At 55.2% G+C, this 27,996-nt stretch overlaps 1 protein-coding gene across 1 annotated transcript; it reads right to left on the bottom strand.

The window, feature by feature from the left end:
- Nucleotides 1–434: 434 nt before the first annotated feature.
- Nucleotides 435–26,425, bottom strand: STARD10 (StAR related lipid transfer domain containing 10). The gene is made up of 7 exons (XM_044752350.2): nucleotides 26,209–26,425; nucleotides 25,543–25,853; nucleotides 4,425–4,572; nucleotides 3,739–3,842; nucleotides 2,966–3,083; nucleotides 1,082–1,134; nucleotides 435–856 (listed from the first exon to the last, which is right to left on the bottom strand). Exons 2-7 carry the CDS (start codon nucleotides 25,747–25,749, stop codon nucleotides 611–613), a joined length of 876 nt encoding a protein of 291 aa, XP_044608285.1. The 5' UTR covers nucleotides 25,750–25,853; nucleotides 26,209–26,425; the 3' UTR covers nucleotides 435–610.
- Nucleotides 26,426–27,996: the final 1,571 nt, after the last annotated feature.

The raw sequence follows: 27,996 nt of genomic DNA, 5'->3' as shown, positions 1-27,996 counted from the left end.
TCTGTGACAATTGATGAGTGTCAGACACCCAGTCCATAGGTTTAACCCAAGGGGTCTTGGGCTGAAGGTCACATGGTAGAACTCTACCCTCTGACCCCTGACCTGGGGCCTCTGTCCAGACCTACTCCTTGTCTTAGAGCAGTGAGAGGTAGCCAAATAGCCTGGGGTGAATGGCAGAATGAAGGCACAGGAAAGACAGGTAGATGGATGAAGAGCGAACTAATGAAGACACAAGGAGAATGGAACACACCATCGACAGAAGGAGGGGTGACAACCCCTCCCCTCCAGCTACACATGGTGAAATGAGGGGATGCCCAAAGGAGCAAAGGCCGGCAATCAATAATAAAATTAACAAAAAGAACTGTAGAATAAGGGGGCCAAGGGCAGAGGTCAGGCCCAGGGCAGGTGGGAAGCAGGCACAGCGATGAGCCAGCTGAGGCTGTGGGATCGTTTATTGGGGCTGTGTCCAGCCGGGCCCCAGCACCAGCCTGGGCCTAAGCCCAGCGTCCCCAGGAGGTGCAGGGGGTAGGGGAGGGGAGAAAGCGCGGAAGGATCCGCCACCCCCGGGCTCCGCCCCGTCTTGTCTCGGGTCCCTGCGGTGGTGCCATGATCAGGTGAGCGAGGTGTCATCGTCGCTGCCCTCCCCGCCTGCACCGCTGGAGCGCTCCTCGCGGCTCTCTGCCACCGCGCTCTCATCGATGTTCTCCAGCGAGTCCGCATGCTGTACCGACAGCTCCGACAGCGCCAAGCTCGGCAACGGGCTCTGCTCCGGGTGTAGCCAGGGCTTGAAGTGCGGCTGATGCTTCTGTTTCCACTCAGGGTACTTGACGCACGCCTTGTACATTTTCTTCATGGCCTGCAGACCCAAGGCACAGCCGAGTCAGGGGTGAACGGGGCGCGGGACGAAGTCTTTGCCACGTCCCCTCCGCCAGCAGCTCAGCCCCCAGCTCCCGGGATCCTGCCTCCAGCCCCAGTTTTATGACTCCGCCCCCTGGCTCCCAGTCACCATCCCTAACTCCACCCTCTCATCCTGGAACCCTCTCCCCAGCCTCGATACTCCCCAAATCCCAAGGCCACTCACCTTGGGAGCCAGGAACTGAGAAGATTTGTTCACCACCCACTTGGGTAAGGAGCCTGTGAAGCAGGGAAGAGCAGTAAGGAAACGGGAAGGAGCAGCTTCAGGGAGCCAGCCCCCACCCAACACACATACCAGCTCCCTCCCTCCAGCCTGAGCTTCCAGGGAGGCCACCCTCTTCTCTATGGGGAGGGGGCGGTGTGAGAAAAGTCCAATAAGACTTCATCATCCTCACTCCCTCTTTCTACCTCAGACCAAGGTTCTCAGACTCAACTCTGTCGTGTGTCCTCCCCTATCCCGTCCCGTGCCCCGCCCCCCCCCCCCAGACCTGCTGAGCCCAGAGGGCTGCATGGAAGAAAACCACAAGTCCTAGGCAACCACAGGCGACATGTGGGTTGAAATCTTGACCCACCAGGCTCCTACCTGCCACCTTCCCTCCACTCACTCTGGCATGCTTTCTCATACCCAGTCCCTCTACCGTGAACGGCCCTGATGCTCAGCCCCTTCTCTGCCTGTCTTTTCAAGCCCCCTGCCCCAGAAAGCCTGGCTGACTACAGAGGCCCCCTGGCTGAGCACCCTAGCCTGGCCTGACCTGGAGTCCACAGCCCTGCTCTCCACCCTGTCTCATTCCCAAGTGTCTGCTCTGCCTCTGACACCCAACACACTCGCTCACTGAGGTGCTAGGGAGCCCGGAGCCTGAGCCAGTGAGCCCTCGGTGGGCCTTGGGGCATACCCAGGCAAAGATGCTCTCAGGGTATCTATACAAGGCCTGTGGCAAGTCCCCTGAATGGATGCTCTAGTCGTTCATTCATTCACTCGCTCCACATTCACTCAATGATACCTACCCTGTGCCAGCCCTGGGGACCCAGAGAGGAACTCACTATCAGGGGGCCCAAAAGTGTGCCAAGGCTCTGCTAGAGGGGGATGGGTACACAGAACAGGGAGCCAGTGACTCCTCTGGGTATCAGGGACAGAAGAGGTGACATCTGAAGCAGCCCTGGGGATGAGTAAGCGAGGAGAGGGGTTTCTAGGCTGAGGGAAAGGGCTGACTAGACAGGGAGGTGGGAACGTGTAAGGTGTGAACAGGGACTGGGAAACCTGGGGAGGGGGCTCAGACTTCACTCTGAGGGCGATGGAGAGTCACAGAGGAATTTTAAGCAGAAGAGAGTCATGAGAAAAATGCCTCTAGTAGCTGGTATGGACAGACAAGGTGGCTGAGTATGGAGAGAAACAAGAGGTTCGGGAGCTATTTGGGAGGTAGCATCAATAAGAATTGGTGAATGGATTTGAGAGCTGAGAAGAGGGAGCCCCAGAGCACCCCCAGGTTCTTGGCATGGGTGACTGGAGGGTGGAGATGCAGGAGAAGAGGCAAGTTAGGAGGGGAGATGGTGAGCTGAGCACTAGACACAGAGAGTCCTAGGTCCCAGAAGACATCCTGAGGGAGACGTCCAGGAGGCCACATGGATCTGGATCTCAGCAGAGAGAGACATGTGGTCAGCTGGCCACAGAAGCCTTGGGAGTGGCCGAGCCCTCCCAAGGGAAAGAGGACTGAAGCCTGGAAAACGCAGGCCTCCAAGATGGACAGAGGATGGGAGCCAGCAAGACAGACAGAGTGGGAGCAGCCAGTGAGCGGGAGCGAGTCAGAGCACAAGGGTGTGGAAGGCTAGGGAGGAGCTCCAAGCTTCGCTGTGGAGCAGCGGCTACCACCTCAGCCCCTGCTTTTCAAACCATTGTAAAGTCTCAAACCTTAGTTCAAATGATGTTTTGGATGGAGATGTCCCCGAAATACAAAACAGTTCCTAACAGAGGTCCTTCTAGCTCCCTAGTAGATCCCATCCCCTGTGCTAGAGGGAAGGATCCCATGATAGGCTGCCAGGGCCAAGCCCTCACCTTTGGGGTCCACCTGGGCCAGGTAGGTGATGACGCAGCTCTTGGGCCCCGTGCTCTGGATGAGGTAGCCCGTCTGGATGGACACAGCTCGGACCAAGTCTTTCCGAGGTGGGTATTTCTGGGAATGGAAGGCACAGGGAGGTGAGACTCAGGGCGGGGGCAAAGGAGGTGTCTTTGTGAGGACATACACACACACAGTTCACATTTGCTGGCGTCCACTCCAGGCCAGGCCTGATGCTGGGGTGAGGAGAAGAGGAGGAGTCAGACGAAGTGATCCCTGCCCCTCTTAAGTTTTCCCTGTTCCCCTCCAGAAATACACCAGGCTGGCGTCAGGGGTCAAGAGCACACACATGGGCACTCACACATACACACAGTCCTCCTCGCCCAGGCTAGCGGTACCTACCTGTCTTCCCTGCCATGGAGATCAAGGCAGCCCAACCTCATGGAGGGCCTGGGGACCCTCCCTCTCACCTCTTGCTCCCCTCTTTCCCAGCCAGCCTGCCCCAGAGCCCAACCAACCAACCAACCACTTGCCCCCAGTGATGGCCCACACTGCCCTCTTCTCATCTGCTTGAGAGTCCCAGCAGGGAGAAAGGAGCCACTGTTCTCTTTCTACAGGAATGACACTGAGGGCCAGAGGGCTTTGTGCCTGGCCTGAAGTCACAGAGAAGTCATGGTGGCAGCTACAGCCCTCTCCCTCAGCTAGCCCTGCCAGCCCATCCCTACTTGGCACCTTCCCCTGCCCACTCATCAGGGAAGGCAGGTCAACTCACGGGATGCTTGACTGAGTAGTTCATAATGATGTAATCAGTGCCCATGGGGAGCCAGGAGCGGAGGGTGATGACGTCACGGTTCTTCAGGGGCTTTGGACACCTCCCTGTGGAGGGCAAGGGACAGTTCAGCCAGACCACTGGCCTGCCTGCCTGCAAGGGAGGGCGTGGCAGAGGCCAGAGACACAGGGATGCCTAGTTAACGGACGGCTCCCCCCGATCCAAACAGGTACCCCCCAACCTACCAGACCATAGTCCCGGAGCTGGAATTAGGAAAGAGACAGAGCAGGACCCCTCCCCTCCTGTCTCTGGCTATCCCTGCTCCTCACAGCCTCACACAGCCTTACCTTGTGGCCTGGCTTGTTTGTATACGTGAATGTGAGTATATGGGAGAACAATAGTGTGTACATGAAAATGTGTGACTGAGAGCATGTGGCTGTGGGTTGCATCCATGACTATGTATGAAGTATTTGTGTGGAATGTGTGTAGGTGAACATGCATATGTGTGTGTGAGGGTCTGGGAGTGGACAGGGCTGTCAGGGAGGACGGCCCTACATCTCTGCACTCAGGTCTCTGAACAGCCCGGCCATGGGAGTGCCCACAAAAAGGGAAGGCAGGAGGAACAGGCTGGGCTGGAGGCCTGGACGGAGGCAGAGGGCGCTGGGACTAGAGGGCCTGTGCCTGCTCACAAGAGTAATAGCCCACGTCGGCGTTGACTGTCAAGCGGGCGATGTCAAAAGTCTCAATGACATTGCTGTCCCACTTCTTTCGGTATTCGATGTCGTGTAGGACGTCATAGAGTGTCTCAGCTGGCACATCGCGGCACTCCATCCGGCACTGCAGACAGACACATGGGTTGTCAGCGTCACATAGGGCTCAGAGCCATGGCAAGGGACCAGAGGGCGGACAAGCAAAGGGGAGAGGAGGAGAAGGAGGACAGGGAGGAACAGTGGCCTCTGAAGTCAGCACGGGCTCACTTCTTGCCACGAGCCCTGTCCAGCCCTCCCAGAAGCCCCCTGTGCCAGGAGACAGACAGCCCCTGTATCCAGAGCCCATCTCCCCATCTCGGCCCCCACCAGACCTTCCCAGTAGTCCCAGGCTCCTTCAGGAAGCCTTCCTGAGTTACTCAGCCAGACCTCCTGAGCTCCATACCCAAGTCTCTCTATCTGTGCCCTCCCAGACCCCTGCGAGGTCCTCATGGGTGGAGACCCAAGCCTGGAATGAGCACATGTTAAATGAAATGAAAGTGTGAGTGAGCAAACCAATGCCTAAATGGGTTTCTTTCTTTCCTCCATGGTACTTATCACCCGGCCATACCACTTGTCCTCCTTTTTTGTTTCCTTCAACAAATATCTTTGGATTTCTTACTCTTTATTAGCCTTGCCCTCCAAGAGCTTTCCGCCTAGGGGAGAAAACAGCCAAGGATTCCCTTTTTTATTTAACCCTCACAACAACTTTGCCAAACAAGAAATCCAAGGAGGAGCTTGAGACTCAGAGAGGTTAAGTAACTTGCCCAAGGTCACCGAGCTGGTAAGTAGCAGAGCTGGGATTTAACCCAGATCACATGTCTGGAAAGCAAGTAAAAACAGAACCAGGTTTCACTAGGTTTGCACTCAGCAAGACGAAACTCAGTCCATGTCCTTGTTCTGTGATTTTTTTCACCTGAGAGCCCAAACCTCCGGATCAAGTTCCCCTCGGCAAATGGACAAGTTTTCTTGTGTCGTATAAAAAGGTCTCCAGGGACTGGCCCCGTGGCCGAGTGGTTAAGTTTGCGCGCTCCGCTGCAGGTGGCCCAGTGTTTCGTTGGTTCGAATCCTGGGCGCGGACATGGCACTGCTCATCATACCACGCTGAGGCAGCGTCCCACATGCCACAACTAGAAGGACCCACAACGAAGAATATACAACGATGTAAAGGGGGCTTTGGGGAGAAAAAGGAAAAAAATAAAATCTTAAAAAGGTCTCCAGAACTGGGTGTTCAGATGGTGCCAAGGGAACCACACCCATTCCTTTCTACTAGCAGGGGGTACAGGCAGCCACGAGGGAGGCGGCCCCTTACATTCGCACAATCCTGGGTTAGGGCTTGGCACCACGGATGGAAGGAAGGACACATCACCACCTATCGAGTATTCTAGGCACCAGAGAACTCATCGCGCCCTGGACATACTTCACTTTACAGAAGACACAGAGGACAGAGGAAGAAGCTAAGTGTCGCCACGAGAACACAACCAGACGAAGTCGGGTGGTGAGCCATTCTGCAAGGCTACTGGTCCAGTCTCTCCTACAGGTCCATGTCATAAAGAAGGGACCTGGCTGGACTAAGAGACTTATAGGATACAACAACCAGATACGAAGTGTGGCCCCGGGTTGCGTCCTGGCTTGGACACCACAGCGATCAAGGACGTATTTGGGACAACTGGGGAAATGTGAATATGGCCTGAGTATTAGATATGGTGAAAACTTACTGAAACAGAATGGCGGAGATTGCCGCCTGAACAAAAGCAGACAACGAAATGGAATGCACGGTATAATCTCATTTGTAGGGGGAAATTTATGCACAGAAAAAGCTCAGGAAGTACATTTGCTAAGGTGTTAACAGTGGCGATCTCTAAATGATAAAAATATGATGGTTTTATTTTCTTTTTGCTGTCTGGATTTCAAATTTTCTAAAGTGTATAGTACATCCTCTGCAATAATGAAAAAATTTAAATAATAAGGTCCCCCAGAGATACTGAGAGATGCACTCTGCACAGGCCAGGTACTAAACCATTACACACACATTATACTGTATATTACAGCATTTTATTCTTACTGCAATGTTCTGAGGTATTAGCCCCATTTTAGAATTAAGAAAACTGAAGTTCAAGGACAGACTCCAGCCTGCAAAGACTCACTGTGTGACCCTGAACAAGTCACCCTCCCTCTCTGCCCTCTGTTTGCTTTTCTGCTCCATGAGGGCTATGACTAGATCCATCTTTAAATGAACAGCCCCCAGTTCCAGCCCTGTGGGGAGCAGGGAAAAGTCAGAGATGAATCTGAGGCCTGTCCTTGAGGCTTCCAGTCGAGGGAGGAGACCAACTTAGAAGTGGACAGGTGCCCAAAACTGCCCAGGGGGCAGAGAGGAGGAGGTCAGCTCTGTGGGGAGGGTGGGGGGTCAGGCTTCACAGAGAAGCTCAGCCTGGAAGGTGAGAACAGAGAGAACAGCCAGGGCTCAGGCGTGGAGGCAGACGAGAGTGTGGCCAGCAGGGAAGTCGACGAGTCCATCTGCTCCAGGGCCTGCATCCACCATGTGGTGTAGCCTAACTCAAAAGGTCCTGGTTCCAGGGGTTCTTGGAGAAATACATGGGCCCAGCGCTCGGTCACAGTTAGTACGGGATGAACCTGGAACATCTTATTGTGCCAGAAAGCAAGGAAGCACTCACAGAATGGCAGGGACCTTTCTCAGCAGACACAGGAGCCAGCCTGAAGGGCTCCCGCTGGTTTCGTGACCAACTCGTCAGGGTTTGCTGGGGCTTTCCCAGTTTTAGCATTAAGAATCCCAGGCAAACCAGGACAGTTGGCCACCCTACAAGCTAAAGCTGGGACGACCTGTGTATTAAAATAAATAATGATAGTAACAGATTATATTCCACTGAATAAAATAGGAAACTGATGTATATACAGGTATGAATAAATAAATTGAACATTTGATGATGAATAGGGTATTTATTTAGTTTCAAAGTAGCTTCCCATCAAAGACTCATTAATTACAAAGGGCAAATGGGTAATTTCATGGTGGAGAAGCCTGGCAGACACCACCTTAATCAAGAGATCAAAGTGAACATCAGTAGTAATGGGACAAGTGACAACCGGGTGCCGTCTGACAGGACTCAGTGAAAAGAATACAGGCACCACCTATGTGATATTTCTGCAAAGATGCATAACCAAAATCTAATCACAAGGAAAATCAGACAAACCCAACATGAGGGAGAAAATAACTGGCCTCTAAGTGTCAAGGTTATGAAAGTCAAAGAAAGACTCAGGAACTATATTAGACTAAAGAAGACTAATAAAACATGAGTGAGTGAATGAATGAATGAGTGATTAGACAAAGTGATGGGAGGGATGTGATGGTGAGAAAGGGGTTGGAGAAGACGGTAGAGACCAGATCTGGGACCACCATGAGCATCCAGACAACCTTCTAGTGAGCAGCCATGTGGAGGTCTTGGGGCTGCACCAGACATTCAACACACACACTCTTCACCCCAAACGTACGAGCTGGAATCCTTCCTGGGCGCAGAATAGAAGGCTGTGGCCCAGAGGATTAAGCAACCTGCCCAAATCAGAGAGCAAGCAAGCAGCAGAGCAGGGATTCAAAACCGGATCTTCCTGCACCCCTAACCATCAAGGAGCACTCAAGTGTGGCTTCTGAGGAAACCAGAACTTCTCTAAATCCAAGTTTGGAAACAGGTTTGGCTGTGCAAGTCCTCACACGTGTCACCCTGGACAGTGAGTGTAGAGAGGGGCAGGGACAACAAAAACATGCTCTGTAGGTTGGAATCCCACCTGAGAATGCCTCCTCCCTCAGGGCCAGGCTCACTGCCCCCAGGGCCCACTGGCACCCATGGCTGGGTGCACACTGAGAAGGGGCCCACCCTGCCAGACACTGCCTGTTCTCCCTTGGGACTCCTGGATCAGGGCTGCTGTGGGGCTTCAGAGCCAAAGGCCTCGCTCTGAGACAGCTGGCAGTGGGTGGGCGGAGCACGCAGAGCCACAAGACAGACAGGCACCAGTTAACTGCAAACTCTGCATAACATTTTATCTTTAAGATTAAGAGGGAAACATCATTTCCCCGGCTCATGGCAGACTCTTGGGGAGGAAGGCCAGCAGCAGGGCCCTGTTGGGAGGAGGGCACTGGGAAGGCGAGGACCCTGGCTGCAGCGGTGGTGTTGCAGGCAAGGAAACTGAGGCAGGCCGGTGGCTAGAATGGAGAGCATCCTTGTCCTCGGGCATCCCGGTCCCTTGGCGATGGGCCTGGCTTCTGGCCCAGCTCTTTCCAGAGCCCCCAGGAGGCAGCGCCACAGCGCCAAGAGGGGTAAATTACATCGGCATTGTTCCTGCCCACAGCTTCAGCCAGCTGCTACACCAGCAAGGTGTAATTCTAAGAGGCTTCAGGAGGGACCAGTGAGGGTAGGGGTGAGTCATCGGAGAACAGCTGGTGGGTGGGCAGGTTACCAGAACCCACAGCCATTAGGCCCCGGGCCTAGTCAGTCACTTGGGCTGGACACCTGGGAGCTCCCCTTGCAAACCAGAACTGAAGGTGGGTGGCAGGTGGGGGTGTGCAGCTGTTGCTCCGCCAAGGAGCCATGCTCGGCTGCAAAGCCCTTGAAGCCTGGTTACAGCAGGAAGTCTGAAATGCAGCCATTTTACAGCTGAGAAAACTGAGGCCCAGAGGGAGCGAGTGACACCAGAGAAACTACAGGCTGTGTCCCCTTGCACCTGCTCTCTCCAAACCCCATGAGGTGGAGCACTGGGATTGCCCAGAAGCCCTGGGACCTGCACGGCCCCCAGATGCGGGCCCTGAGGGAAGAGGCATTCTCAGGTTGGAGTCTGTGGGAACTGTGGGAACAGAAGGCAATGGAGCCTAAAAGCAGAAGGAGCTAAACGGGGGGGGGGGGGGGGGGGGGGGCATTTCAGGCAGAGGGACTGGCGAGTGCAAAGGCCTGGAGCCTTATAAGGAGAGAGCAGGGTCCAGTGCCCAGCTATGTCTCACTCTCCCTGTTCCCTCTCTCCAGCCTTGTCCTAGTCTCCTTTGGGAGGCCTTCCCAATGCTCAGCGTTAGAGAAGGAGGAATCTCCACAGGAGGAGGGAAGTGGTGGGGGGAACCCAGGGAGAGAGTCGACCTGAGACAGGGGAAAAGAAGTCAGGTCCCCTCCATGGGGCTGTGGTGTGGCCTTGAGGGCCAAAGGCCAGGGCAGTAATAAGCAAACTGACAGATGGGTGGACCCAGTCTGGCCCTCACCCCAAGACCTCCCACAGCAGGTCTCCAATATCCTTGCCCGTGGGATATGTGGGGCACACAGATCGTCCCAAAGTCCAAGGGACCTAGGCAATGATCTCTTCCGCCACCACTCACCACTCTTCAGGTTACCACTGGGAAAACTGAGGCCCAGAAAAGGGTAAGTGGTTCATCTGGGCTCTGAGACATCCCACGGGCTGTGCTGACTGCTCACCAGGTTGCATTTTAGCAGACAGTATTTTAAAGGAATAACTGTTAGGCAAATCACCCTTTCCCAACAGAACTGTATTCAAATCAGAGGCCACATTCCTGACTGGGGGTGGGGCACTAAGCATCAAATCAATCCCAGCCCTGAACTACAGCCACAGCCTCAATAACCGTTACCCTGTGCACCAAATCACTAATTCATCATCCCACAAAGGAGACAGCAGCACCTGGACCGTGGACCCCACAGGGGCTGAAATTTAGGTCAAACCGCCTCTGCCAGTTGTCAAGGGCGCCAAGCTGCATCCTGTGCAGACATCGTCTATTACCCTCCCACCACCCCAATGGGTATCATCATCCCCATTTTACAGATGCAGAAACTGAGGGCCAGAGAGTTACAATGACTGACCAAGGCCACATGGCTAACAATAGAGAAGCAGAGAACCAGAGCCTGGGTGAACCTGACCCCAAAGTGTCAGGACTTTGTGCTGCCTTCATCAAGGGGCAGGACTGGTCCAGCTAAAACAAACACTCCGGGAAGTGGAGGCTGCCGGTAGCTAACTGATGCTGTTAGGCAGCGCTCATTGGATTCAGAGGGCTTGCTGGCCAGGGAGGCAGAGCTCAGAGATTCTTCCTCTTGACCAATTTCCTAACTTGATCCTCAGACTTCCTTGGGCTCAAAGACAGGGCCACGCTTTTCCAAGACCCAGCCCTGGAGCTCTGCACCTGGAAGCCCCCTCGGAGAACCTTTCGGCCGTGGCATGGCCCCACCAGACCCAGCCAGGCCCCACAGACTCACGGTTTACACAGTGTTCTGGGTCAGACAGGCCTCTGCCCCGCCATGTCCCGCCTGTGTGGCCTTCGCTTGAGCAAAGGACATCAGCTCTGAGTCCCAGGATTCTCATCTGTCAGAGATAACCCTCCCTCTGAGTGGAGCCGTGAGGATTTAATGAGACCTGTACACAAAGCCTCTGCTGCCCCTCCTCCAGCCCCAGGCCCCACAGCTTTCCCTGACTCCTCAGGCCCCGCCCAGCGGAGCCCCTTCCTGCTAATCCCCAAAGGGAAGGATGTACAGGGACGAGAAACAAAGCTTAAAAAGACAGAAATGCCCCACGTCCCTCCACAGGGTGGATGGACAGGGAGCGGGTGGGTGGCCCTCCTACCCCAGGGCCCTGACAAATCCGCCTGCTCTACTCTCACAGTCCATAGCCAGGGACTGCCCTCCCCTTGGCAGACCAGGTGCCGAGAGCAGAGATGGGCCTAGGGGCACACAGCAGATGAGAGGCCCGGCTCTAGAAGCCCCTCTGCCCTGTCTGCTCCCAGTCTCTTCCTGGGGTCCGCTCACAGCCTGCTGGCTCCAGAGCCCCCCACTCTGCCCCTCCCAGAGGCCCCAAGGGCCACCATCAGGCCAAGCTGATAGAGCACTTGCCCTTGCTTCTGGTTTTTAGGGCCCCTAGAATGGAGACCTCTAAGACCTTCCTCTTGCACCCCCCCCAAATCTCAAGAGCAGCTCAAGGGCACTGACACAAGGGGTCGGGGAAGCATGGGGGGGTGGGGCTGTGGAGGGAGGTCCAATCGGTCCTGCCGTGAGTGGTTGAGGCATTCCTCCCCGAGGTCTGCCTAGAATGGTTTCCCAGGACGTCCCCTCGCTGGCTCCTTTCCTGTTTTGTCTTCAGACTTCAGCCTGGCTCTCCCCTGTCCAGGCAGCCCACCCAGTCCCTAAATTCTTCAGGTTGCGCTGGGGACCTACTCCTCTACCCTCAGTGCCTCCCTCCATCAGCACACGCTGCAACGCACTGATGTGCCAGCAGCGCTGTGGCCCCTTCGTTGTCTTGGCATCCCCCGGGCCTGGCACAGTTCCATAAAGAAGTGTTGCCTGAACGGCAGGATGGAAGGTGAGTCAACAAAGAGGCTGTGTCTGTGTGAGCTTCTCTGACTTTGAGAGTGCTGGGGCATGGCCGGTGGCCCTCAGTGCTTCTGTGGAATTCAGAAGGAAGAGTCATTGTGAAAACCTCCTGGACTCTTGTAAAAATCTCTATGGCACTTGAGGCTGATTACTACTTCTGCCATCATCCTCTTCTAAAATGGAGTCGAGGGGTAAGGGGTGTCAGAGGCAGGTTTGGGGAGATTCCAGGACTTGCTTCAAGATCTTTAATAGTTCTAATAGTTAAAAGTAAATTAAAATTGTACTAAGGTACCAATTTATACTTAGTAAATTAGTGAAAATATATAAAGTACCCACTGTTTGTGAGGATATGGTAAAACTGTTACTAAAAATTGGTTCCACGATTCTGAAAAGCAATTTAGCAAATATTTTCAAAATCATAAAAATGTATCTTTTGGGGCCGGCCCCGTGGCAGAGCGGTCAGGTTTGCGCGCTCTGCTTCAGTGGTCCAGGGTTTCACCAGTTTGGATCCTTGGTGCAGACATGGCACTGCTCATCAAGCCACACTGAGGCAGCATCCACACTGCACCACCAGAAGGATCTACATCTGGAATATACGACTATGTACTGGGGGGCTTTGGGAAGAAGAAGGAGGAAAAAATAAATTTTAAAAAAGTGAGGAAAAAGTTCTGTTACAATATTCATGACTATATTATTGTATTTGTAATTAGTAACATATATTTGAGAACAATATATTGGAAATGGAGTGGCTCTAATACTGAGGCAAGATGTGGCCCAGGCAGTTAGGGGCTGTAATGCAAGGGCTGACGGATAATATCAACCAGACTTCTAGGAAAACCTATTAACACAACCATCATCCGAGTCTATGCTCTAACTACAGATGCTGAAGAAGATGAAATTGAAAGTTTTTACGCAAGTATCCAAGAAGAAATTGATCATACACCAAAACAAGACATGCTGATGATTACAGGTGACTGGAACGCACAAGTAGAAAATAAAGCAAAATCAAACGTGGTTGGAAAATTTGGACTAGGGGTCAGAAATGAAGCAGGAGACCAGCTCAGGGATTTCTGCGAAGCCAACGATCTGCCCATCGCAATCCATGCTTCAAGCAACTGAAGAGAAGACTGTAGACATGGACATCACCAGACGGCCAACAGAGAAATCAAATAGACTACGTAACTGGAAGCAGGAGGTGGAGAAGCTGTATTCTCTCTGCCAAAACAAGACCAGGAGCAGATTGTGGTCCTGATTACGAACTGTTCATATCAAATATCAGAGTGGAGCTCAGGAAGAGCACTACAAGAATCGTAGAGCCGAATATAACGTAAACAACATTCCCAACAAATTCCAAGTCCACGTAACAAACAGATTTGCATTGTTAGACTTCGTTGACCCAAAATCAGAAGAACTCTGGACTGAAACCAGAAATATTATTAAGGAAAAACGTGAGAAGACAATGCCTGAAGTAAAAAGAACACTCGAGATGGATGACAGGGGAAAATTATAACTTGTTAAGGACAGGCGAGAAGCAAAAGTAAAAGGTGACAAAAGTAGGGTTTGAATTCTGAATGCAGCTTTGACTATCACTTAGAGATAAAGAGAACCACTCTGATGGCCAATGCGAAGAGATGGAAGACAACAAAAACAAGGAAGAACAAGAGGTCTCTTCCAGAGGATTCAAAAAACCAAAGGGAAATTTAAACCTAGACTAGGAATGCAGGACAACCAACAGGAAGGCACATTATCTGATCAAGGGCAAGTAGAGGAAAGTGGAGACAGTCCACTGGAGATCCACGCAGAAAAGATAAAAGGATGACAGACTTCTTTGAAGCAGATTCCTATGAGGAAGAACCCATAATTCTAGAAAGTGAAGTCTTGGAAGCTGCCCTGAAAGTACTGGGAAGAAATAAGTCAACAGGGTGGGCAGGGGAACGATAGAATTATTTCAAGCCACAGAGACTGAATCTGTCAAAATCCTAACAAGAATACACCAACAAATATGGCAAACAAAACAGTGATCTACAGACTGGAAATGCTCAATATACACTCAATCCCCAAGAAAGGAGATGCCAAGGAGTGCCGTGACTACAGGACCGTTGCTCTAATCTCCCAGGCAAGTCAAGTGATGCTCAAGGTGCTTATACCTTACCTTATATGCTTACCTCATATGGAGCAAGCAACACCTGAGGTCCAAGCTGGACTTCGAAAAGAGAGAGGCACATGAGATCTAATTGAGATTATTTATTTGTTGTTTACTGGAGTGCGCCAAAAACTTTCAGAAGAAGGGCAGTCTATGTTTTATAGACTACAGTGAAGCCTTTGACTGCATGGATCATGAAAAACTATGGGCTGCTCTGGAATAAATGGGTGAGCCTCAGCTCTTGATTGTCCTGATGCGTAACCTGTACTGTGACAAGAAGCCACTGTCAGGACAGAATACAGAGAAGCAGAATGGTCTCCTATAGGCAAAGATGTCAGACAAGGGTGCATTTTATCTCCCTATCGGTTTAATCTGTACACAGAACATACCATACAAAAAGCTGAGCTAGACTCAGATGAAAGAGAAGTGAAAATTGGTGGAAGAAACATCAACAATCTAAGATATGCAGATGACACTATCTTACTGGCAGAAAGCAGCAATGACTTGAAACAATTTCTGACGAAAGTGAAAGAAGAAAGTGCCAAAGCAGGACTGCATTTGCACATATACAAGACAAAAGTCATGACTACAGAAGAACTACACAACTTTAATGTAGACAGTGAAGGCACCGAAATTGTGAAAGATCTTGGTTACCTTGGGTCAGCCATCGCTTTGAATGGAGACTGCAGCCAAGAAATCAAGAGGAGACGGAGACTCGCAAGGGCAGCAATGAAAGAATTAGGAAAGATCATCAAGTGGAAGGAAGGGTCCCTAGAGACTAAGGCCAAGATTCCCCACATCCTCATATTCCCAGTTATATGTACAGGTATGAAATCTGGACAGTGAAGAAGGCTGACAGGGAAAAAATGATTCATTTGAAATACGGTGTTGCAGGAGAGCTCTACGAATACCCTGGACGGCCAGAAAGATGAACAAGCGGGTCTTAGAGCAAATTAAGCCTGAACTATCGCTGGAGGCAAAAATGATAAAACTGAGGCCGTCCTACTTTGGACCCATCAAGAGAAGGCAGGCTTCTTTGGAAAAGATGATAATGTTGGAAAAACTAGAAGGCAGGCAGAAAATAGCAAGACCAAATAGGAGATGGACTGACTCCACAAAGGAAGCCATAGGCATGAATCTACAGAAGCTAGTAAGGCTGTTGAGGACAGGACACTGTGGACATCATTTGTTCATAGGGTCACCAGGAGTCAGAGCTGACCTGATGGCACATAACAACAATTGGAGAACAATCTGGAACACCACCAACAGCAGGGCCTGGCTGGGTTAAGAATGACACATCACCTGGATGATTATTGCCCAGCTACTGAGGACTCCGGGCTCCTCCAGAGCAGGTGCAGGGGCTGAGCTGCCTCTGAGCCCTAAGAACCCAGAACAGGCTGGCAGGGAGTAGCTGCTGGAAATGTTTGTGAACTAATAATCCTATAGCAATACGAGAGACTTCTACAGGTGCAATGTGAAATGAACAAAAGAGGATACAAACTTGTCCCTGTGCCGTGGTCTAAACCATGTATAGATTATCTACATCCTTGGATGAGAGCTGGAAGGAACCAAGGATAAGTTTTACTCTGGAATTGAGGCTCTGGGTGATTTATTTTTCTTTTGGATTCTCGTTACTATTGGTACAATACACTTTATGCAAGATATAGAAACCACACATTTTTCCCCTAAGTTTAGAGTGTTGCCTGAATCCCGAGGTCCTCATTCCCTGAACCCGGAAGCCTAGACTCAGCTGAGATGGAGCCTGAGGCTGCCATGCTGATGCTGTTACCTTGGAAATGCTCCACGTGGTGTGGCCATGTTGGGAGTGGAGCCAGAGGGGACTCAGGGCCCTTCCACCCTTGGGCTGGAGCACAAGCTTGACAACCCTGGGGAGTCAGGGCAGGGACAGAGGGAAGTCGGGGATGTAGGTACAGGGAGGGGCACCTAAGTGGAGTCCTAAGGGATGAACAGAAGAGCAGATGGCACCCAGATGCGGAGCAGATGTAAGGAGGAAGAAGCTCCTGGCAGAGATGCTGGCATGAGCCTGGGGCCTGGAAACGGCCAGGACTGGCTGAGGAACAGTGAGGGCAGTTCCACAAGGTAATCTGAGTGAATAAGGATGGAGGCGGGAGGAAATGGAGCTGCCCCTTGGGTGCCTCAGACTGTTCATTCATTCATCCATTCAGCAAATGTGAATGGTGTGCCAGCTCCATGCCAGGCTCTGTGCTAGGGGCCTCGCAAATTCCATCCTCTCAATTACGTGGGAGGGAAGATTATGCCCATTTGTAAATGGTGGCTTAGAAAAGTGAAGTGAGGAACCAGCCTGGAACCCAGTGACCCAAAGGCCACCCCTGAGGCCATTCCCTAAGCACTAGGCTCTGCTCTGTGAAGGGCCCAGTGAATCCCAGGTGGGCCAGTGCCTGGCCAGGTAAAGACTGTCCTTGGCGGGGCGGGGGTCGATGCTAGGGACTGGGGCTGTTGGAGCTGGCTCTGTCTGGAGTGAGGGGAGCTGGAAGGACACAGAAAGCACAAGTGGTGTGGTGTGGGCCCAAAGCAGCGTTTCCTTCCTCTCCTTTCGGACTCAGGATTCCCACCTATAAAATGACTAAATAAGCCCTGTGGCCCTCTCTTCTGAAGGGAAGGGGCTCTGGCACCAGATACCCCCAACCCATCTTCTCTCCAAAAGTGGGGCCCCCCGAGACTGTGGCGGAGAGTGGAGGTGCTGTCACACCTCCCCCAGAGAGCTCCCTGAGTCTGCTCAGGCAGACCAAGCGAGGCCCCTCGGCTGCTCTCCATCCAGGGCTGAGTGACTCATCTCTGCTCTGTCTCCTTCCCCCTTCCCTTCCCCCAGTCTCCAGCAGGCTCCCTGGACCCCCATTCCCACGCCCCAGGCTCCAGAGTGGCAGGCCCCAGCTCTGCAGCAGTAGGGAACATCCTGCTCTGACATCTCAGAAGCTGACCTCCTGGTCTGGACCTCCGCCACTCTGCTCCAGCCCTGGGGGAAGTGGGGAGCCAGACAGAGGAGGGAGAGCAGAGGGCAGAGAGTGGGTAGGCCTGGAAGAAAAGGGAGGGGTGGTGGGAGACCAATGAGACAAGACTGGGGCCAGGGCTGACACACAGACATCAAGACAAAGACAAATTGGATAAACACTTCCCATGGCTTCAGGGACTGCCAGTGGCCTGATGCCCCCAAAGCTCTCTAGTAAGCTCCAGAGTGTGTCAACAGCCTCCCAGGCATCACCCCCTGGACAGCCCACAGGCACAACACTCACCACGTCTACCACTGTTGTATTATGCACCACCAATGCCCACTCCCCTCCGCTCCCCTCCGGTGCCTAGAATCTGGGCAAAGTTGTAGACTCATCTCTCACTCATCCCTGGGATTCTGGTCAGCCATGACCTTCCCAACAGCTCCTCTTCACCACCCCCAAGCAGGCCTCATCATCCTTGTTTGGACCACTGCAAGTGGATCCTTGTCTCTGGTCCCCTGGCTCCCAGGCCAATCTGTCCCCTGCAGCCAGGGAGCTTCCTAAAACCCAGAGATGATGATGGCACTGCCCAGCTTGAAACCCTCTGCTGTCTCTCTGCCTCCAACGTCCTCCTCACTCTGGCTCTGCCTCCGTTCCTTCTCACCCTCAGCCAGTACCCCTGCCCCATGAGCCTACCTCACTGAGATACTCACCAAGATCTTCTCAGCATGCCACCTGCCTCCTGCTGGGTCCCCCAGGTCCCACCCAGACACCACTGCCCCCACTATGCTCTCAGCCGCTGGCCTCCCTCGCCTGTGTTCTCAAGAAGGGCTGTCACCGTCTCCATCGGTCTCCCTACTAGGCCTTGAGAGCAGGGCTGGGTCTGATCCATCTCCAGTTCCCTAGCACCAGCACAGTGGCTGGCAGAGTGGGTGAGAGGCAGGAGGAGAGGTTTGTTGAACAAATAACTGGGACAGGAAAAACAAAAAAACAGAGGAAAGGGGACAAGTAGAGACATGAAGGCAGAGGCAGTTACTATCGGAGACAGGGATGAAAATACACCCTGAGGGGAGACTCTGAGACCCAGAGAGAGGCCCAGAGGCAGAGACAGGAGGCTGGATGGAGGCAGAGAGGGGAAAACCCGAGGCAAAGCCAGAGCTGAGCAGGGGGTGGGAGGTGCAGGGAGACAGCTGAGGAGACATAATTGGATCAGAGACAACTCTGCTGCAGTGAGGGGGCGTGACTCACACACACAGTAATGCCAGACACAGAAACACACACAGTCTCACACGCAGAGGCACAGACACACAACCTTGGGCGTGTACTAGCATACATACCCAATCCATAGGATTTAATGACCCTTGTCAGGTGCCTGCCCGGGGCTGTCACTTGGACAGTTTCGGGGGAACCCAGTCCTGCCCCTGAGGGGCTCACAGTCTACCCAAGTAAAGACCATATCACACACACAGTCACCTACAATCCAGCTCCACACGCAGAAGGCCCACACACAGGAGGCCGGACAACCCCCATCACATCATCCTTTCTCATAACACACAACCACCATCTGGTATCTTATTTAGTTACTTGTTTGCTTCTATTTTGCTTGGCTTTCTCTCTCAGGATGTAAACTCGTGACAGCAGGGCCTGATCTGCCTGGTTTGCCACTAAATTCCTGGATATTCTTGGCATATAATATGTGCTCAATAAATACGTGTTGACTGAACAAATGTTGGAGACACACAAGGGAACTCCATCCTCTCTGGTTGTCAGGCCTCTGCCTTAAGACTTACCACCTCCCTGGTCCAGTACCAGGTGCCAGGCAATCTGGAAGGGTCCAAAGACAGAGAGGGGTGGTCCAGGAGATGGTAGAGGGGATCTCAGGGAACCAGGGGTAGATGCAGCTTTGGGCATGAAACCCAAAGGATGAGATGAAATGGCCCAGGCACCACAGGAGAAACCAAAATCAGTACTTACCCCCACTTCCCAAGGTGGGGGGAGGGAAGGGGGGCGGGGGGGGGGCGGGTGTACACGTGCAGGCCTTGTTCACCTGCTCCAAGACAGAAGGATTCTAGAGAGACATCAGAGGTAGCAAGTAGCTGCCCTAGGGAGCCAGGCTGAGAGGCAGGGAAGCAATTGTTATGCTAAAGCCCCAGAGAACAAGGCCCAGCTGCTCTATGCCACCTGCCTCAGGCTCTCTTTAATGACAGGTAAGAGGAGCCGTTTTTTGGCATGGGACCCACCACTAAGTTCTGGGCCTGCTACTTTCTTCCACTGTCGGTGTTTCTGAGGCTCCAGGGGCCCCAGAGCATCGAGGCCAGCCCAAGCATGCCAGAGGGGATAAAGTGAGGCATGGGGAGGAACAGAGACACCTCCAGCCTCACACCTGGTCTGAGCAGCTTTCCTCCCACGTGTTGCTGGAGCATGCTCACCTGCCCAGGTCAGGGGCAAAGGTAAGGCGGCAGGGCTGGACTAGGATTTCCAGCCCCATCTATCTTGGTGGCAACCTGGCCCCCAGGCCTGAGCCCACTGGCCCCTCAGGAACAGACTGAAGCAGCCTGGCCGAGGTCCCAGATCCCTCAAAAGTGTCAGGCCTCTGGGGTCACTGCGCCCATGGCTCTGGCTCCAGCCGGCCGGCCAGGCGTGGAGATGCAGCGGAAGAAAGAAAACCCATCTGTCTCCAGGACTCCCTCGTTTCTCTCATCTCCTGAAACTTTAAAGACTCTCGGCTGGAAACTGAGCTGGGGCTCGTTAAAGTTTAAAAGCCAGAGCCTGGGGAGCTGGGCGTGGAGGCACGGAGCCAGCGGGGGGGGGGGGGGGGGGGGGGGGGGGGGGTTCTTCTAGCCCCAGGGGTTCCTGGCCGTCAGGGGGCTGCACATCCATACCACCTTACTTCCTGGCCTGCACAACACTTCACAGTTTGCCCACTGCAAAGAGTTACTCTGTAAGCGCCATGTCCCTGCCATTATCCCTCCTAAATCTCTCTGCATGTGATCCCCTGCTCCACTCCCCACAGCCCCTGCTTTAGTGCAGCCCTCGGTCCTCTGTCCAGACAAATAAATACGGCAGCATCCTACACTTGCCTTGTCTAAAACCTGCCCCTGGCACCCCAGGACCTCCAGGACCCATGTCCTAGGGCCTTGGCCCAGCTCTCTAGTCACCTCCAGCCCCCTGCGTTCCACGTCCTACACTGAACTGTCCACAGCTCTCCTAACCACTGCCCTGTTTCCCCCCTCCGGGCCTTTGCATGGCCGTCCTCTGGAATGCTCCCGATGCTATCAAACTGATACTCTGCATTCTCCAGCCAATTCCAAAGGGATCACCTCAGCATTCCTCTTCTGTAAAGACTTCCCAAGCCCCCACGTCTGGTTCAGAGGCCCCCTCTGGGTATCCAGAGCTCCTGTGACAAGTGTCTGTCCCAGCACCCAACTGGGAGCTCCTTGAGGGCAGAGTTCAGGTTGGATTCCCCACTCTGTCCCCAGTGTCCAGCACAGGCCAGGCACAGAGGTTATCAGTGAGTGTTCACTGAAGGAGCAAATGAATGCATGAAGTCCCCGAAGACAGGCAGGGCACCCCTGCTACCCACATTTGACAGAGAAGGAATCTAGAGCCTAGGCGGGGACAGCAGCCTGCCCGAGGCCACAAGGCCAGGACTCTGGACCCTGTGCTCTCTCCCCTACAGCCACAGGCCAACCCAGGCACCTCCTCCAGGAAGACTTCCCTAAAGCCTCCAGCGACCTCTGACCTTTCCCTTCTCTGAGCTCCCCCACCTGAAGGTCTGGAGGCTGACTACCTGGGGCCATGCTCTCTGGGAGCCTGTTCCCTAAGGATAGTTCTTGAGCTACTTCCTCCAGCTGCCCCCAGGCCAAGCGCTAGAGCCTGCCAGGACAAGGGTCCTCAGGGCCTAACCCTGGAGTCAGGAGCCCCATCGAGGGACCTCTGATGGCACAGACTGACAAGGCCTTAGCTCCCTGTCCTTACTGTGTGTCCAGCAGTGCAGACCCCCCTACCACGGCCTAAGGCCAGGACGGCCTCTACAAACCACCTGCCCAGCAACTTCCTGTAGAGATGGGGAAACTGAGCCCCACAGGTGGCAGAGGCCCAGCCTGAACCTGAACTCACCAAGTCCAAGGCCCAGAAACGAGCTAAACTTCTGCCCCTGCCACCACAGATAAGAAGACTGGGCTCTTGGCCAGCCAGGTCCCCTCCAGGGTGCCCTCCCACAATGACACAGCACAGGGAGACCCAAAGCAGAAGAGAGGGCTAAGTTGTGAGCCACAGGGTCCTGGAGACAGAAGAGCCCAAGGGTGCTAATAAGCAGGCCCAAGGGAGTAGAGAGATATAAGCCTTGGAGTCCCAAGGACCTGGGTTCCGATCCTGCTTCAGCCACCTTCTAGCTGTTTGGCTTTGCACAAGTGAACTCCTGCTCTGTGCCTTAGTTTCCGGATCTGTTTGATGGGGTTAATAAGACCTACAGCACAGGACAGTGGCGAAGACAGTGGGAAGACATAAAGAAAACACATGGCCCTGGCTCTGTCCCCACCTTCCCCATGACCCTTTTGAGTCCTAGGGACTGTGAAGAGTAAGAGGGGCCCTTGGAGACTCCTGAGATGATCCCGAATTTGACAGGAGAGAGAATGAGGCACTGACTGGGGACAGGCCTGAGCACTGGCTTAAGAGCTTGGAAACCAAGGGGCCTGTGGTGTGGGAGTAGGTGGACAGTGACACAGGCCAGGGAGGGGCCACAAGAGCTTTCCCCAAAGGGGAAGGGGAGGAGCCCTAGGACAGGAAGTCAGAGGAGACAGGTCCCTACTGCCCAGTTTCCTGTGGCAAGAGGAACCGCAGGTTCTCAGCGACACTCGCCCAAGAGACCTCACACTCCTGCTTTAGCCGCAGAGCCCCTCGAGGCCCCTGCCTACTTGGCCCTCTCCTGCCTCTGTGGTCGACCTGTGAACATCTGCCTCAGCAGGGGGTCACCTGGAATTGTCAGTCTTCTCTCCACCAGTGTCTGGAAACCTCTGAGGACAGGGGCCAGGTCTCCTCCTCTGCCTCTGCCATGGCTGGGCATGCAGCCACACTGGAGAACCTGAGCATGTGAGCATCCAGGGCAGAGCTGGGCAGGCCATGTCATCTCCTGCTTTCTGTCCCCCATTCCTCATCCCTCTTCCGTCAGCCCCAGCACAGGCATCGAGTTTAGAGGCTCTTGGAGCCAGGAGAGCCCCACGGCACCGACAGAGAAACAGCCCAGAGAGGGGCAGGGTTGCGCCCACAGTCACACATACAGCAAAAGGATACCACAGCCAGGCCTGGAACCCAGCCTCTTCCCCAGCCGGCTCTGCTTGAATGACTGACAGATCCCCTGGTTTTCCATTTCTCATACCACTCCAAGGACCCTGGGGAAGCCTGGCCTGGGCATTGAGACCGGGGTTCAGGTTCTAAGCTGCCCTCTACCTTGGACCCAGGATCCATATTCAGTACGTCTGCTTATGGGTCAAGACCCAAGCTCTCAGGAGGTGGTGTCTGCCTCCTTTCCAGTGCCCAGAGCATAGTGCAGGCCTGGGGGCAGGCCAGGCTGGAGGCCAGGAGAGAGGGAAAGGGCAGAGGTGGTCTCCCACAGCCCCTTCCCTTTGTCCTGGCTCCAAATGCTGGGTCCAGAGCCACAGAGGCTTCCAGGGACCTCCAGATACAACAGCAGGGAGAAGATTAGTCTGGAGAAGAGAGATGAGGCAAAGGAAACCAATCAGGTAGACAGACAGGTGGAATGCCACCCCTCTGCTAGGATCACGAGCACAGGCCATGTCCAGAGGACAACTGGCTTGCCCAGCTCAGGGGGCAGACCCAGAACAGGCTGGGGCAGGATGTGGGGAGGGGACAGAAGCTCAACAAACACCTGTGTCTGAGGCCTCCTGAAGTGACCCAACCATCTCTGGGGACTTTGGCTTCAGACCTGCTGTGTGACCTTGGCAAGCCACTCCCCTTTCTGGGTCTCAGCTTTTGCATTTATCAAAGAAGAATGGGATGATGAGAACAGTGTGTCCTTCAGAGAGTTATTGATGGGGTCAAACGCCATAATGTTGACTAAGATGTGAACCCAAGCGGAGAGGGCAGGGGCTCTGGAGCCAGGCTGGCCTGGTTCCACTCCTGCCTCAGCTTCTGTGTGACCTCAGGCAAGTGACATCACCTCTCTCAGCCTCAGGTTCTTTGAAGCATGGAGACAAGTCTACCACTTCCCAGGACGGGCCTGAGGGTAAATTAAATGATAGAGAGGAACGCTTGGCTCAGAGCAGGGGCTCTTATCAAAATAGGATTCCTGGAATCTTGGGGATCGGGAGCTCAGAGACCTCTGCCCACCTCCCAGAGTCCCACCTGGCTGTGCTGAGAGGATCAGGGAGCTCAGGATGCCCATAACCAAGAACCCAGCCTCCAACCTAGGCCCCAGCTCTGCTCACTTCCTGTCCCCTACCCTCCCTCCACTGTGGGGAGCAGAACAGAGAGGTCTAGGCTGGGAGACTGGAGATCTGGGTTCCAAGCCTGGGTCTGCTGGAACTTGGCTGTGTGACCCTGGGCTGACCACTGGCCCTCTCTGGACCTCAGTGTCCATACTTGCACCCCAGTGAGGGGGGAGGATGAAACACAGATTTCGAAGGGCCCTTTGGCACCTTCAACCTCTGCTCAGTCTGAGAGGGAAGGAGGGTGGGGGTCCTGGCTGCCAGGGAAGATGTATGCCCTGACCAGTAGCCCACAACACCCTGGTTTTTCCAAGTCTCCTCCACTGGCAAGGAAAGCCACCTGACAGGTCTGATCCGACCACAAGGGGTCTGCTGTGGCAGTATGGACCAAAACCCGCCAACTCCAGTCCTGGACGGGGCTGGGTTTATTCATTAACCAAGCCAGATGCAGGAGGCAGCTCCGCCCTGTTGACACAGAGGGTGGGAGTATGGACTCAGTTAGGACCTTCTCCTTCCCTCCCTTCTGGAAACTACACTTTCCCAGCCCACTGCGCAGTGCCAGCCTTCAGCTTTTCCCAGGTCACAGTCAGGAAGACAACCTTGCTCTCACAACAACTTTGTTCACCTTTCACTCAATTTGTTCCTTCCTTCCCTCCTTCACTCAGCCAACATCCCTGCTCTGTCTGTGTTGCATGCTGGGGATGCAAAGAGGGACAGGAACTGCCCCTGCCCTCAGAGGGCACCAAGCTGGGACATACCAGCCGCTCTCCCCTTCCTTGCTCCTCTGGCTCAGACACAGGTCAGGCCCCCCTGAAGCCCCCAGCCCAGGGTCCTCAGGCCTGGGCAGAGAGTCCCAGACGGGGAGGCACACATGGAAACTCAGCGAGAAAGAGACAGTCAGATGGCCAGGGTGCAGATGGAGACTCACAGAGGGGAGAAGGGAAGGCAGAAAGGGCCAGCCAGAAGGCCACGTGGGGACAGATGGACAAAACTGTAAAAGACTACGATAAAGGGAGGCAGAAAGGCACAGGGTCAGAGAGGGAAGGTCAGGCATTTCCGGCCCAGGTGTGAGGCCAAGATGCCCGAGCCACGTCAGAGAGCAGGTCCAGGCAGGAGGGGCTGGGATGGGGGGAGGGCAGGAACGCCCGGGTCCAGGGCCCTGCCCCCACTTGCAAAAGCAATACACTCCTCTAAGTGTGAGTTCAGAGTTCCAGAAGGAAAGCAGAAAGGGGAAGGCAAGGGAAACGGAAGGAAGGTGAAGGACACAGCCACCGCCAGGACCCCTGAAGGGAAAACTGCCCTCAACGAAATGTGGCCCTCACAGCAATGCCACATGTATCGGGGCAGCTACTGAGGCCTCTAGACCAGAGTCAATCATCAGCCTCTGCCCCAGCCAGTCCCCCAAGGGAGGTGGGCTCCTGGGGTCCCAAACCCCACGCCTGCCCTGTGGTGGCAGAGAGAGAAAAATCACGGGGCTGTGAGGAGGGGGCTGACGGCTGTGAGGGGGCAGATTGCCTGCATCTGCCCTGCACCACTGGCCCCCTCCTCCCCCTGCCTGGCCCTGTGAGGCAGGGACATCCCAGCTATGCCTTCAGGATCTGCCAGGGACAACCCTGAGTCCCTGCAGGAGACTCACGGAGCAGCCAGTGAGGGAAGGCGGAAAAGCAGGACATCAGGCAGGAAGGAATCAGGTCCCTGGCACCCAAGGGTGCAGAGAGAGGGAAAGGAGACCCAGCTCAGGCTGAGAGGACCAGGAATCAGGGAGAGATGGGCTCAGTCTCCCACCTGGGATGACTCAAGTCAGGGACCAGGTGAAGGCTTCCGGGCAGAGCGGTCCCTGAGGAAGACCACTCTCCCAGACTCGCCTGGCAGCAGCCCACCTTCCTGGAGCAGGCAGAGGCATGCAGAAGCCTGGGTTCTGGCCCGGTGAGCCAAAGGAAGTCACACCCCCTCTCCAGGCCTCAGTTGGCCCATCTCTGTGATGGGGGTTTGCCCAGCAAACTGTGCCTCCTGGTTCCTGGCAGGAGACTTTCTCCGAGGCGCCCAACCAGGTGTCTGTGGCCCTGCGGGAGGACCAGGAAACTCCTTGTCAGAGGCAGCAAGGGCGCAGTGGAGGCTGCACGTGGGGCAGGGCAACCCTACCTTGATCTTGTGCAGGGCCCGATCCATCTCCACAGCCTGCACCCACACAGACACCCCAGCCTTGCTATAGGTCAGGTTCCAGCCCGCTTCGGCCTCACACTCTGACCGGAAGCTGCGGAAGTCCTGGTCGTCGGGCACCTGGACGCTGTCGCGGCCCAGCACTGGCCGAGGCCCTTGGGGCTCTGTTGAGGCAGCCGACTTCTCCATGGGGAGGCCCAGGGCCCTGGTCCCAGTCCGGCTCTCCTGGGTCCTCCGCGGCGGCTCCGACAACGTCGACGCGGCTGCAGATGCTGACGCCACCTTCCTGGGACCTGCAAGACCGGTTTGGGGACTGGAGTCAGTGCGTTGGGGGCGCGGGTGGGAGCGTCCCGGGTCCGGGGCAGGTGGAGAGTTGGAAATAGAGGGGGCTGGCCCCCTGGTGAGGACGGACAGGCACAGGGCAGTCACGGGGTCCACCCCCTAAGGATCGACCCCAGCCCTCCTGCGGCCGGAGCGAGGGCTGCGGATGGGGCGCGGGGCCCGTGGGACCGGGGAGGCTGGGCCCCAGGGGGCGGGGGTCCGGCGGGGTCCGCGCCGCGCTGGCTGGACCGCCTCAACTAACTCCCCGGCGGCGCCAGCGCGGGAAGCGCGCGGGGCGGGCAGGGGCGCCGTGGACCGGCCGCTCACCTGTGCCCGCCGCTCGGCCGGGGCCCGCCGGGCCGGGTGCCCGCACAGCCGCCGCCGCTGCCCGGGCGACCGGGGCCGCGCGGGGGCTCGGGGGAGGAGCCGCGGGTCCCGCCGCCGGCCCCGCCCCGCGCGCCCCCCGGCCCCGCCCCGAGCGGCTCCCGCCTCCCGCGCTGGCTCCCACGGGCCGGGCCGGGCTCGGGGCTCCGGGCGCCGGGGTGCGGGCTCCGGGCGCCGCTCGCCCGGCTCAGTGTTTTTCAGGCTGCGGAGGGACCGCTGACTGAGCTCCGAGCCCCGCCCCGCCCCACCCCGCCGGGTCCTAGCGCCCGCCCCGGGCGGGGACCCAGTCCGGGAGGGACCAGTCCTCAGGCGAGGGTTGGGGACGAGGCTGGGAGGGGCCAAGATAGAGCGGGCGAGGAGGTGTCCGAAGAGGGATTCTGGAAGTTAGTTGTGAACCCCTTCCCTCCAGCCCCCTCGCATACTCACAGATACACACCTCAGCAACAATTTAATTACATACAGGCACGCTGGCCCCAGAACAACTCGGAGACACCCCGACACGACACCCCAGAGACCCAAAGATGGGCACACATTCTCCCCACCACAATCAAGAACAACTCAGAGATGCCCACAGCTTGCATCCTCCACCAACCACTAGCCTCAAGGTTCACAGGCTGGCCAGACTTGGGCAAAATCTCCACTCTGGTCTTCCTCCCAGCTGGGAGCTTTAACCAGGCTCCCCTCCAGCCTTGGACTCTGGCCTTCGTCCACCACCCCACCTGAGCACCCATGCATGTGCCCACACACCTCCCATGGACTGGACTAGGCTTTCAAGAGCACCTGGCTCCAGAGCTCTGGGGCTCCCCTGTTGCTCCCCAGGCAGAGCTGGCCAGAGCTCCATAGCTATGGGGGAGATGAGTCCACCAGCACTCCAGTCACCTGTTCCAGCTTGGGAGGCTGCCACCTGCCCCCTAGGTCCTAGTGCCAGCTCTGCCTCCAGCTGCTCTGTCTCAACTGAGGCCAATAGTTCAACTTCTCTGAGGCCAGGCCAGTATGACTGTGGCAAAGGGCCCGAGGCTGAGCATTCACTAACCTGTGGCTGACCCTTGACCACAGAGGGATGGCGAGGACCCAGAGGTGAGCTCCCCTGGATGGGCAGTAAACAGGGCCCAACAAGTGCCCAACACTTGCCCAGTGTCATACAGTGAGCACATGGCCATTCTCTCCAGAATCTGGGTCTCAGCCTCCTCCCACCCCAGGGTTCCCTCCTCTGCTCTGGCTGCCCCATCTTCTCTGGGCCTTAGTTTCCCATCTGTAGAATGAGGGAATCAGAATGTCTACCCTCCAAGCCTCACCATCCTAGAGCTCTGAGACGGAACAGCTTTTCCTAAAGGCGCTAGAGAGAGATGAAGAGTTGTCACGGTAGGTTCACCAATAGAGGTGTTTCTTCCTGAAGTGCTCAGGGCTCCAAGATGTTTGTGAATCTGGCCCAATTTTAAAAGTGGTAGGGGTGAGCTGGGAGCCGCGATGGCAACTGAGCCCAAGGGGCCTTCTGCAAAGTAGATCCTGTAAAATGAGTTGCAGGGCCCCATGAGGCCTATGTGATGACCTCAGATCTCCAGGGTGGGGGGCATAGTCAGATAATCACCCCCACCCCTTCTAACACACATTCTTTAGGTGTGCAGGAGTGGGTGGCAGGGGGCTGGTTCTGGGCTCTGGTTCTCTGCTATGTACCTCCACTGCCTCCACCCCAACTCTAGGCAGGTCACTGCCCTTCCCCTGGCCTGGGTG

The sequence above is a fragment of the Equus asinus genome, chromosome 20 (assembly GCF_041296235.1).
Source record: "Equus asinus isolate D_3611 breed Donkey chromosome 20, EquAss-T2T_v2, whole genome shotgun sequence".
Taxonomy (NCBI): domain Eukaryota; kingdom Metazoa; phylum Chordata; class Mammalia; order Perissodactyla; family Equidae; genus Equus; species Equus asinus.
This window is presented reverse-complemented; position numbering and strand designations above follow the sequence as displayed.